Here is a 14,056-nt window from a genome sequence, read left to right as displayed (position 1 = left end):
AGAGCGTTTTTATTGGAGCAGGCAAGGTATGTGTTATGGGCACTTGTCCCACTGCATTTGATAACCGTTTGCAAAGTATTTATCGACATTCTCAACTGCAAACTCAGTCTGCCTTTCATTCAAAAAGTAAGGATAACATGTTTCATAGATCCACACAGAAAGATGTCATGTGTCCAGTTGGTATACTTAACGACTACACCTAGGATTCTAATCATTGGTAGGTGGACCTGATCTAAATAATAAGATTCGAAATCCGAGGTGATGTTGTAATTGGATCAGGCTTTTGAGGATCTTAGATGGGGGAAATGTATTTTGTATCAGGTAGGGACATGAAACAATGGGGCCTAGAGGATAGAGTGTGGCATACACAACTGTATGGGGGCCCATGATTCCCCACCCCCCAGGGATCATACCTTTGCATACTTCTACCCTCAAGTGTAGGACCTACGCTGGATTCTAAGGAAGAGATTATGACAAAGGTGTTGGGATGTCACTCCAATTATTACATTACATTACACATCAAAGGTAAGACAAGACAACACTCCTCTGATAACAGACATAGAGTGTCTTATATAGTAAGATACAATATTGGTATCAGATATGCTCTTGGCATCTTGCTTGTTTTTGAAGAGGAAATCTGCCATGTTTTGAATGCCTATGGATCAGGCAAAGTGGCATGAAACTGCAGGCTAGGTTTAGGTACTGAGGTTAGTCTCTAAATAACAGCAAGAAAAAAACCCTCTAAGGCCTAGAGACAAAAGGAAATTAATTCTGGCAAACAAAATGAGCTTGAGAGTGGATTTTTTTGGGGTCACTTTCAGTTTCTAGTCTAACATGAACAGAACTTACTTTATCACTCCCATCCTCACAACAAGAAAATATCTGAACCAACTGCAAATTGGCAATTCTTCTTATATCCATCAGAGAATTGAGGTCACAAGGCTAACTGCTGCTCCCCAAAATGGAGAGAGAAACCGGCTGGAATAGGGAATTACAGCTCACTGGATCATAAGTCCAGGAGCAGAAGCCAGTGCTGGAGCTGGCACCAGGACTGGGAAACTTCGGAGTGTATGTCACAGATTTCTGGAGACTCACTGCAGAGCAGCTTCGAGTTAAAAACTCTAGGCAGGTCTCCTCTAATAGGGGCTCCTAAACGTCTCTAAGTTTTACTTCCAGGAGCTCTACCAGGTTCTTATACTGACAATAAAGGTCAGATAACGGTGCCATTGTACTTCTAGCAGGGGAAAGATACTATAAAGTAGCCAGTTTGAAAAATGCCCAAAGTGATCTGTTCTTCGTAACAAGGTTTGCCTACAGAGAAACTATTTACCAGAGCCTTAATGACTAGGGTTTTGTTAGAGCCTAAGCCATCTGGGGCAGGGGAAATGATGCCAACTCTAGCCCCCTCTAGCCTTCCAAGAGGAGGAAGAGAAATACCCCAAAATAGGCCCTCCTTACTTCCTGTTTTACCTAAGGTGTGAAAAAACTGAGAAGCACTTGCGAAGTCAGAGCCCAGAGGCACAGGCTCACTACAAAACTGAGACCTAATCATTAGATTACGGACTACTCCCCCATGTCCCACACCTCACTACCACACCAACAGGGCTCCTGTCTAATAACAAAAGATTACAACTGAAAGAGCTGTACATCTTGGACCTTATTTAAGAAAAACAGAGAAGATGGGGGTGCCTGGGTGGCACAGCGGTTGGGTGTCTGCCTTCGGCTCAGGGCGTGATCCCGGAGTTATGGGATCGAGTCCCACATCGGGCTCCTCTGCTATGAGCCTGCTTCTTCCTCTCCCACCCCCCCTGCTTGTGTTCCCTCTCTCGCTGGCTGTCTCTATCTCTGTCAAATAAATAAGTAAAATCTTAAAAAAAAAAAAAAAAAAAAAGAGAAGATGAAAAGGACACCAGAGAAAATTTAGTCTCCGACAATTGCAGCTACAGCAAACAATAAACACTGTCTGACTCCAGGCCAGAAAATCATAAAATCTTTCACCCAATACTTTATATCTAGCATTCAACAACAATAACAAAAATTATAAGGCATAATAAGAGACAAAAAACATAGTTTGAAGAGGGAGAGCAAGCATCAGATCCAGAATCAGATATGGCAGACATTTTGGCATCATATCAGGAATTTAAAATAACTATGATTAATATGCTGTGGGCTGTAATAGGAAAAGGGAAACTGTGCAAGAATAAATAAGGGATAATGTGAGTAGAGAGATGTAAGCTCCAAGAAAGAATCATAAGGCAATGTTAGCCATCAAAAACTCTGCAAAAGACATGAAGAAACCTTTGATGGGTTCATCAATAGGCTGGACATGGCTGAGGAATGAAATCAATAAATTTGAAAACATGTCAACAGGAACTTCCAGATGAAATGCAAAGAGAAAAAAAAGAACGAAATAGATGGGAGAGAAGAGCCAAAAACTGTGGGATGACAAAAGATGTAACATTTGTGTAATGGAAATACTAGAAGAAGGAGAAAGAGAGCTAGAAACGGAACAAGCACATGAAGTAAAAATGACAGAGAATTTTCCAAAATTAACAACAGATGCTAAACCACGGATCTAAGAAGCTCCAAGAGTGCCAAGCGGTATGAAGAACAAAAACTACACCTAGGCATAGCATATGCAAACTGTAGGAAACCAACCCAAAGGAGAAATTCTTGAGAAAAAGGCACCTTGTGTACAGACACAAGGGTCAGAATCACATTGTCCTTCTCTTCACAAACATGCAAGCAAGAAGAGAGTCAAATTAAAGCTTGAAAGAGCGAAAAACAAAACCCTACCAACCTAGAATTCTATATTGAGTAAAATTCTCCTCTGAAGTGAAGGAGAATAAAAGACGCTCACAGACAAACACAAACTGAGGAAATCTGGTACCAGAAGACCTCCCTTGCAAAAAAATGTTAAAAAGTTTTTTCAAGGAGAAGAAAAGTAATATAAGTCAGAAACTCCGACCCATATAGAGACAAGAAGAATGTCAGAGAAGGAATAAATGAAGGCAAAATCATTTTTTTCTTTATTTGATCTAACAGATAATAGTGCAAAATGATAACAGAGACAATCTATTCCGTAATTATATCTTATGAGGAAGGAAGATGAATGACAGCAATGTTATAAGAAACAGGAGGGAGGAACTGGCACTACCTGTGAATCTGTAGTGCATTATTCGAAAGTGGACTTAGGTAGTCATAAACGCATCTTCCAAAAGTTAGAGCATCCACTAAAAAAAAGTAAAAATAATTGCTATGCTAAAGAGGAGAGAAAAAGGAATTATAAAATACTAAATTAAAGCCAGAGAAGGTAGTAAAAGGGTGAGAGACAAAAAAGAAACAGAGAACAAGAGCAACAAACAACAGGGTCAGAATATTACGGTAAATATAAATCCAACTATAGCGATAATTAATTTAAAAGTCAGTGGTCTAAATACACTACTTAAAAGAATACAAATGTTCAGAGGAGAAAAAACAATACACTGTCTACAAGAAATCTACCTTAAATGTAAAGACACTGATAGATTAAAGAAACTGAAGAGATGGAAAAAGACATACCATTCTAGTACAAATGAAAGGAAAGCTGGACTAACCATTTTGCTTTCAGACAAAGCAGAATTCAGATCAAGGAAAATTACCAGAGATAAAGAGAAGTATTACATAATCACAAAGGGGTCAATTCTCCAAGATGTATTACCATCCTTAATGTGTATGCACCAAAAAACAGTGTCAACATACATGAGGGAAACACCGATGAGACAAATACTTCAGCACACCTGTCTAAGTAACTGACAAATGCAACCATCAGAAAATAGTAATGGTATAATTAAACTGCATAGCACCATCAGTGAAGAAGGGCTACATGACATTTTTAGAAAACATAGCGACAAGAGAAAACACATTTTTTCCCCAAGTTCACACGGAACATACATCAAGACAGACCACATTCTGTGCCATAAAACACCATCCAATTTAAAGAACGGAAATCATGCAAGCATACTTTAGGACCACAGTGTAATTCAACTAGAAATAAATAACAGAAAAATAACATAAAAATCTCAAATACGGGAGGATTAAACAACATACTTCTACATAAAAAGATGCTTACCACTGTATCTCATTTGTAAATTGCAAATTAAAACAAAGAGATACCAATAGACCCGTTGGAATGGCTAAAACCGAAAACACAGACAAACCCAAACACTGGAAAGGATGCAGAGCACTAGGACCTCTCATTCAGTGCTGCTAGGAGTGTAAAACGGTATAGCCACATGAAAAACCATTTTAACAGAATCTTATAAAAGTACACATACTCTTATCATACAATCCAGCAGATGCACTGCTTAGTGTTTACCCACGAGTTGAAAAATTATGTTCATACAAAAACCTGCCACAAAAGTTTATAGCATCATTCATAAATGCCAAAGGATGAAAGCAACCAAGATGTCCTTCAACAGGGAATGGAAAAACAAATTGTGGTACGTCCAGACAATAGAATACTGTTCAATGATATAAAGAAATGAATGTTCAAGCCATGAAAAGACATGGAGGAACACTAAATGCATACTGCTAATCTAAAGATGTGAAAAGATTACATACCCTCTTATTTTAAGTATGTGACATTCTGGAAAAGGTAAAACTATGAAGACAGTAGAGAAGATAAAGGATTCAGCGGGATGGAGGGAGGGTGCGTCAGTGGAGCACAGGGAATTTTTAGTGCAGTGGAGCTACTCTCTGTAATACTATAATGATGGATACATGTCATTATACGTTAGTCAAGACCCATAGAACGTACACTGCAAAGACTGAACCCTAACGTATGCTATTTACTTTAGTTACTAATAATATATCAATACTGGCTTATTAATTGTAACAAACACACTAAACTAATGCAAGGTAAGATGTAAATAACAGCAGAAACTGTATAAGGGGCTGAGAGGGTAAATGGGAACTTGCTATACTTCCTGCTCAATTTTTCTATAGCATGAAAAAAGTAAAGTTTCTGAATAAATAAGCATCCCCTCAGAGTTATATACTCAGAGTAGTTTTTGTTTTCCTGGATAATCTGAATACTGCAGTTGACCAATTTCTTTTTCTTTTTCTCACATGAAACCTTACTTTCTCTTCTGGGGGAAAAAAAACCCAACTCTTTTAGTAGCAGTTAAGTTTGCTCAAATTTCTTCTATCATTAATAAGTAAAATGTAACAAAGCAAAATACTCCCATGAACTCTGAAACTTGAAACTTCCTCTAAGTACCTCTATTCTGGTCCTAGTGCTTCTTTGCATAAACACACACACACATATTCAAAATATCATAAAAGCATTGAGAGATATATTCAACTTGTAAAAAATGTGAGCATTACACATAAAGCTCTATAGCATCCTACTGCTCAAAACAGCCCAAAGGGGTACTTACAGGGATATTTATTATATTAATCAGATTTATTACAAACATGTACAAAACATCCAAACAATTCAAGAAGCTAGAGAAAGAACAGCATATTCAACACAAAGAAGCAAACGTAGGAAACAATACAGATGAATGAAAAGTGATCAATTAGAAGAGAGCCAGCTACCGAAAGCTAGTTCTTTGAAAGGATGTATTTAAAAATTTTTATAAGTATTACAATCATGAATGAAAGAAGCAGTTATACATGATATTAGGTAAATAAAACTGGGCAAAATTTAGGTGGATTAGAGATATGGCAATGATAAAATAACACTGTAAGTATTAACCAGTATCTCAAGATAAGTGATAGGCAACAAAGAAGTTCTACCTAAAGAAGAACTTCAGATACAAAACTCAGGAATTTTGGAATTAGAAAATGACCATCCTGCTGCCTCCAATGGATTTAATGGATAAAGAAGATGACTGCCAACATTACCACAAAGGAGACAACGGACATCATGTACGTCCTGATGGAAGCGCACGTTTTTTTGTTTAAAGATTTTATTTATTTATTTGATAGCTAGTGAGAGAGGGAACACAAGCAGGGGGAGTGGGAAAGGAAGAATGTGGGGCTCGATCCCAGGACTCTGGGATCAGGCCCTGGGCCAAAGGCAGACGCTTAACAACTGGGCCACTGAGGCACCCCATTGAACTTGAGAATATTTCTTAAAAACCTTTTCAATTGATTTGATGGATAGGGTTGTACTAAATTCTACCAGCAATTAAGCAAAATGTCCCTTCACCCCCCCCAGAAGCGCACATTTTTAACCCTGGAGTGCACCTAATAAACACACACCTAAACCTTAATATGAAAAGGATTCTACTATAAAAATTGAGGATTGCTATTGATTAATGTTAGATAACTGGGTTCATTATTCTAGTGTCCATACTGTTGTCTATGCTTGAGAATTTCTGTAATACAAGGGCTCTGTTTAAATATTCTGCCTTTAATATGAAATGTGATGTGGGGTGCCTGGGTGGCATAGTCACTTAAGGGTCTGACTCTTGGTTTTGGCTCAGGTCATGATCTCAGGGTCGAGAGACTGAGCCCCACATCGGGCTCCATGCTCAGCACAGAGTCTGCTTGAGTTTCTTTTTCCCTCTCCCTCCCTCTCTCTCTCTCTCTCAGTATATATAAATAAATGGAAGAAAAAAAAAGTGATGTACAGGCAGATCTCATTTTATGGCAATTCTCAGATCATCATGTCTTCTATCTAATGAAGGCTTGTGGCAACTCTGTGTAAAGCAAGACTACTGGTGCCATTTTTTTTCAACACAATTTCCTCACTTTGTATTTCTGTGTTATGTTTTGGTAATTCTTCCAATATTTCAAACTTTTTCATTATTCTTATATGTATTATGATGCTATATAACCAATGATCTTTGGTAAGTACTAATTGTCTCGAGGCACCAAGAATCACACCCATAAGACGGCAAACTTAATCGATGCTATGTGCATTCTAACTCTCCCACTGACCAGTTGTTCCCACTGTCTCCCCCTCTCCACCAGCCTGCCTATGCTGAAACACAACAATACTGAAATTAGGCCAATTAGTAACCCCACAATGGCTTCTTAGCGTTTAAGTAAAAAGAAGATTTCCATGTCCTTCACTTTAAATTGAAAGCTAGCAATTATTAAGCTTAGTGAGAAAGGCATGTCAAAAGCCAAGATAGGCTGAAAGCTAAGGTTCTTGCACCAAACAGTCAAATAGTAAATGCAAAGGAAAAGTCCTTGAAGAAAATTAAAAGTACTACTACAATGAGCACACAAAAGTGAAACATGGATAAAGTTTCAGTGGTCTGGACAGGAGATCAATCCTGTCACAATATACATCCCCTTAAGCCAAATCCAGAGCAAGGCCCTAACTCTCTTCAATTCTTTGAAGGCTGAGAGAGGTGAGGAGGCTGCACAAGAGAAAATCTGAAGCTATCAGAAATTGGTTCACGAGGTTTAAGGAAAGAAGCCATCTCCACAACATAACATACAAGGAAAAGCACCAAGTGCTAATGTAGACGCTACAGTAGGTTATTCCGCAGATGGAGCTAAGATAACTCATGAAGGCGGCTACACTACACACAGATTTTCAGTGTAGATGAAACAACATTCTATTGCAAGAAGATGCCATCTAGGACTTTCATAGCCAGAGAGAGGAGAACTCGAAGCCTGGCTTCAAAGCTTCAAAGGACAGGCTAACTCTCTTCTTAAGAACTAATGCAGCTGGTTGAAACCAAAGCCCATTTTCCAGGACCCTTAAGCCCAAATCTTAGGACCCTTAAGAATTATGCTAAATGGGGGCGCCTGAGTGGCGCAGTCGTTAAGCATCTGCCTTCAGCTCAGGGCGTGATCCCAGCGTTCTGGAATCGAGCCCCACAGTGGGCTCTTCTGCTGGGAGCCTGCTTCTTCCTCTCCCACCCCCCTGCTTGTATTCCCTCTCTTGCTGGCTGTCTCTGTCAAATAAATAAATAAAATCTTAAAAAAAAAAAAAAAAAAGAATTATGCTAAATGTATTCTGCCTGTGCTCTGTAAATGGAAAAACAAAGCCTGGATGACAGCACACCTGTTTACAACATTATTTACTGAACATTTTAAGCCCACTATTGAGGCCTAGTGCTCAGAAAAAAAATTCCATTCAAAATATGACTGCTCATTGACAATGCACCTGGTCACTTGAGAGCTCTGATGGAGATGGCCACCGAGATTAAAGTTGTTTTCATGCCTGCTAACACAACATCCATTCTGCAGTCTGTGGATAAAGGAGTTAATTTCAACTTTTAAGTCTTACGATTTAAGAAATACATTTCATAAGGCTATAGCTACCATAGCTAGTGAATCCCCGATGGATCTGGGCAATGTCAACTGAAAACCTTCTGGAAGGGATTTGCCACTCTAGATACCATTAGGGACATTCAAGATTCACGAAAAGAAGTAAAAATAATATTAATGGGGATCTGGAAAACGCTATTCCAATCCTCATGGATGACTTTGAGGGTTTCAAGACTTCAGGTGGAGGAAGCAATTGCAGATGTGGTGAAAATACAAGGGGACTAGAAGTAAGTAGAGCCTAAAGATATGACTGAACTGCTGCGATCTCATGATAAAACTTGAATGGATGAGGATTTGCTTCCTACGGCTGAGCAAAGAAAGTGGTTTCATGAGATGAAATCTACTGCTGGTGAAGATGCTATCAAACAGCATCACATAGTACAGAGAAACTGTGTGTGAAAGGAAGAATCAGTCGATGTGGCAAACTTCCTTGCTGCTTATTTTAAGACATTGCCACAGCCACCCCAAACTGTAGAAACCACCACCCTGATCACTCAACGGTCATCAACATAGAGGCAAGACCTTCCATCACAAAAAGCTTATGACTTGCTGAAAGCCCAGATGATGGCTAGAAATTATTAGTAATAAGGTACTTCTTTATTATAATATGTATTTTTTTTAAGACTTATTTATTTGAGAGTTAGAGCACATGCGTGCAAGGGCGAAGGACAGAGAGAGTCTTAAGTAGCCTCCACGTCCTGCACAGACCCTGACGTGGGGCTCAATATCACATCCTTGAGATCATGATCTGAGCAGAAACCGAGTCAGGCGCCCAACAGACTGTCCCACACAGGTGCCCCATACTACGACATATACTTTTTAAGGACATAACTTATTGCACATTGAAAAGCAGTATAAACATAACTTTTATATGAACTGGGGAAACAAGAAATTCAACGGACTCTCTTCGTCACAATATTTGCTATATTCTAGTAGTTTGGAACCAAATCCGCAGTATCGCCAAGGTATGCCTCTATACCACATCTTATCATATATATCTCAGCTCAGTGTCTCACCATATAAAGCAGCCAATTAATCTAACAGGTATTCACTGAGCACTAATGAAGCTCTAATTTTCTCCAGAAATTATTAAAAAGCAATTTCCTCATTTTCCTCACTTCTAGTATAACTGGTATTCTTTGAAAAGTTTTTTTTTCCCTACATGTCACCATCTTTGATGACTTTTTAAGATGCACTCACCTTTGAATATTTAGTACAACCTCTTACGTCCTAGCAAGTTACATTATAATTTCAATATGGAAATTACCATCTTCTCACTTTAAATATTTTTAAATGTACTTAAAGTATCCTTCATCAAATTACATAAAAGTAACACATATTTTATACTCATACATCGTGAATAAAAACTACTTTAATGCATTTATAGCTGAAAAGGCATTTAGAAATTTCACTTAATAGGGGCGCCTGGGTGGCACAGGGGTTAAGCGTCTGCCTTCGGCTCAGGGCGTGATCCTGGCGTTATGGGATCGAGCCCCACATCAGGCTCCTCCACTATTAGCCTGCTTCTTCCTCTCCCACTCCCCCTGCTTGTGTTCCCTCTCTCGCTGGCTGTCTCTGTCTCTGTCGAATAAATAAATAAAATCTTAAAAAAAAAAAAAAAAAAGAAATTTCACTTAATTAATCTGTCCCACATAATTGGAACTGTATGAGCTTGAAGCTTTCATTAAGCTATTTTTAAATTAAGGTATGCACACTGTTTTTGTTTTGTTTTTTTCAACATAATGCTTTTGTACAAGTAACAGACTACTGTATAATGTGAATATAACTTTTAGATGCATTGGGAACCAAAAAATTCATGTGACTTGCTTTACTGCAATATGTACTAGCTTTACTACGGTAGTATGGAACTGAACCTGCACTATCTTGAGATCTGCCTATAAAATGGAGCTTTTTAATCAAAATATTGTGAAATTAAGTCAAGGAAAACTCATGTAAAATGGAGTCAGGAGGCCAAAAGGGGAAGCTCTCATAACTTACCACTTATATTCAGTTGCAGACAGGTAGAAATCTATTTCCTATAGGAAGAAGATCATACATATTTCACTACAAGAGCAGGAGGAAAAAAGATTTTTCCCTTGTCTAGTAACAGCCCAGCCAATGAGAGACTGTCACAACTCAGCCAATGAAAAGCCGTTTCAAACTCCCAGTTTACTACAATGGACTATATAAGAGCTCCCCCAATTGCTCCTTCGATCTATTAAAGAGTATTCCTCTCCTTTGTTCTTGGACTTGCCTACGGTTGTGCCATTGCTTCCAAGTCCCAAACTAAAATTCTCTGCTATTTCCAGATAAACCCATCTTCCTGGTAAAAATGGATGCTTACTTTATGGTTAACATTATATAAATAAGTAAATAGGTCCATAGAGAGACAGACATCTTCAACCAACAAAATAAGAAATTGAAACAGCAGTCCAACACAAAGCAACATCAAAAGACTCCAGGGCCACCCAGGCTTTAGGGCTTGTTACACAAAATGGTAAAGGAAAAAGTAATCACCACCTCATGGAAACTTATGTAAAATTACACAAAAAAAGGGAGTTATTCAACCATTAAAATAGGCCACCTCTTCTTGATACGAAGACCAGCTGAGAATCCCTCAATAAAACAACACTTATGCCAAGCTCACTTGCATAGAGACAATTATCCTAAATAAATTCATAGTATTTCCAATATAGCAGTGAAATAACATTAGCAAATGCAGCCAAATGGAAGTAACTACGTTAGCAAAAAAAGAGGGGAAAAGGATGGGACTATGTGCGAGGGTAAAGAAAAAGCCTTTGACAAAATAAATTAATGACACTTGGTAATGATAATAAGTTTTGGCAAGCGTGCATTACAAAAGAATTTCCATGCTCGCTTTGGCACCAAATACACTAACAATGGACTGATACAGAGAAGACTAGCATGGCCCCTGTGCAAGAATGACACGCAAATTTGTGAAGTGTCCATGTTGGGGGAAAAAAAAGAAAATGGGAACTATTGCAAACATACCCAATAGGTTTGAGAAGAAAACAAAGGCATATGATATCAAATCCACTGTCTACAACTGAATGAAAATACATACCCAATATGCAACTATTATGCAAGAATATGAATACCAAAGTAAATAAGAGGAAACGATAACGAAAAGAAAGAGGTAACAATATCATCTATTAAAAAGTTCTAAGTAATTGGTACAGAAATTATTAAGATACATAAGCAACTTCAGAAAGATGTATAAAAGATCAACATAGCAAATTAAGAAATCTGATAAAACAAAATCACTAACAAATTACAACATGTAATGGAAAATGTATCACTGAAAACAACAATAATATCCAAGATATACCTAATACAAAACCAAACAGATACCTACAAGTTCTTTAGGAGATAACTATAAAAACGTACTGACAGACCAACACAAACCAAACTACAATGAGATACCACCTTACACCAATCAGAATGGCTAAAATTAACAACACAGGAAACAACCGATGTTGGTGAGGATGCAGAGAAAGGGGAACCCTCCTACACTGTTGGTGGGAATGCAAGCTGACGCAAACACTCTGGAAAATAGTATGAAAATTCCACAAAAAGTTTAAAATAGAATTACCCTACAACCTAATATATATCCGAAGGATACAAGAATAGTGATTTGAAGGGGCAGCCATGTTCACAATAGCCAGAATGTGGAAAGAGCCCAACTGTCCATCAACAGATGAATGGATAAAGAAGAGGTGGTATTTTATACAATGGAGTATTACTCAGGCATCAAAATGAAATCTTGCCACTTGCAATGACATGGATGGAGCTAGAGTGCATTATGCTAAGTGAAAGATGTCAGTCAGACAGACAAATACCATATGATTTCACTCATGTGGAATTTAAGAAACAAAACAGACAAACACAGGGGAAGGGAAGGAAATATAAGATGAATACAGGGAGACAAACCATGAGAGGCTCTTAACTCTAGGCAACAAACTGAGGGTTGCTAGAGGGGAGGTGGGTGGGTGATGGGCATTAAGGAAGGCACTTGATGGAATGAGCGCTGGGTGTTATATGCAACTGATGAATCACTAAATTCTACTTCTGAAACTAATATGCTATATGTTAAACTGAATTTAAATAAAAAATTTTTAAAAACTTACTGAAAGACTTATGAAAAAGAATTTTCGAAAAAAGCAGTTTATTATGTTTATTTATATAAAAAAGAATATCATAAAGATGTCAATTATCTTTAACATATTTACAGATTCATGGCCTTACCTATAGCTACAAATATGTCACCAACTCAGGCTGTTTTGCCCATAATCAAAATCAACCCTGCAAAATTTAAAAAGAAATAAAAAACCGATATCGACAAGAGCAAAACAACAAAAATGATAAGCTTCTGAGGAATATTAACTGTGTTGAACTACAGCCTCTGTGTGGGCAGGTGGAGGCCTGCTTCGTGATTGAGAATGGTACTAGCCTGCAAGAGGGGCCCATGACAGAACTGACTAAGGGAAGGTTTTAAGTTCAGTGCTTGGCTCATCCAGTATGCCCTGGGACAATGAATTTCTACAGCTTCAATAAAGGTACAGGTTGGTTGTAGCAGTGTTGAGTACAGAGGCTGTGCTAATAACCACCGGAAAATTTGCCACTGAATGTGGACTGGCCATCATTAACATCTTAATAGAACAAAAGGTACAAGGCACAAACTAAAATAGACTAGCAAGGATCACAATAACTGCACGTAAGGATGGAAATTCGTTCCAGAAAATCTGAGTGATGAGAATGATGTCAACTAAAAGAAGCCCCAGGAAAGTGGTCAGGCTAAGGAGCACCCCACTTTCCAACGGGATTCCTAAGGGCCTTGATGAGGGTGTGAGGAGGTATGAAGTGAGAAAAGGAAGGAATTCCAGACCTACTAACTCAATTCACTTTCCCTGAATGAAATCCGATGGGCTCCTCCACCCAGAAAGGGACCCTAGAGGATTCTCACCGTACGACAGCCATGTGGCGGAAGTCTCAGGTAGGAGCGGCCTGATGAGGTGTACCTGGAATTCATATCAGGAGGCTCACAAATCTGAAGTCTTTGGTGTGAAGAGTTGGCCTTAGGTCAGCTGATTGGAGGTAGCCAGGGACCTTCCAGAAGCGAAGTGAGACACCGAGAGAGTAATGAGTGGTGCACGAACAACATAAGCTGCGTGCAGGAGTCCTTGTGGTATCATGTGTGGAGGGCTCTAGACATGGCAGCTAAGGTCAGGCCCCCAAATACTTCCTACCAGAGGTTGGAAACAAAATAAGACGCTTGGTCTGAGGTCAGCGAGCTCCTAACAGTCAGTGAAAGCCCATGTGTGAGTCATGCGGGACTCTTCCCTACAATCCAGCACACCAAATTACCCCCCCAAAACTCCCCACCCAGCCACAGAGCTCCGCCCATAACCCCGCCCCCTCCACTGCCCTCCTCCTGGGGGCCCAGAACCACATGACTGGAAGTGGATCTCCAGGCCCTCGAGAACTTCCTCCTAACCACGCCGTGCGCAGTGAGGCCTTGTCGGACAATTCCTGCCTAGGGTGAGCACAGACACGGGCCCCACGTGCCGGTAGGGGTCGAGGCGCGAGGAGTTGGGGGTTACAACCACGGGGACACGCCCCCGACTACCCCCCAGCCCCATCTCCCCTGGAAAGAGGGGTCCAACAGACCCTGCCCCGCTCCGCCCCTGCTCTCGGGCCTCGGAGGCCCCAACATGGTGGTTAAAGCCCCAAGTCCTTTCACTTACCCCGCGGGGTCTCA

The 14,056-nt window shown here is 39.5% G+C and overlaps 1 protein-coding gene and 1 pseudogene across 1 annotated transcript in view; both read left to right on the top strand.

Moving 5' to 3' along the window:
* LOC103668277 (melanoma-associated antigen B17-like) overlaps nt 1-14,056 on the top strand; it is a 40,089-nt gene that overhangs the window by 22,184 nt on the left and 3,849 nt on the right. The window contains exon 3 of the mRNA XM_040636761.1: nt 6,313-6,320. Within this exon, the coding sequence (XP_040492695.1) occupies nt 6,313-6,320 (8 nt within the window). The remainder of the gene's footprint in view (nt 1-6,312; nt 6,321-14,056) is intronic.
* LOC121103819 lies at nt 11,152-11,250 on the top strand (annotated as a pseudogene).

This window comes from Ursus maritimus (genome assembly GCF_017311325.1).
Source record: "Ursus maritimus isolate PB19 chromosome X unlocalized genomic scaffold, ASM1731132v1 scaffold_X1, whole genome shotgun sequence".
NCBI classification, from domain to species: Eukaryota; Metazoa; Chordata; class Mammalia; order Carnivora; family Ursidae; genus Ursus; species Ursus maritimus.
This window is presented reverse-complemented; position numbering and strand designations above follow the sequence as displayed.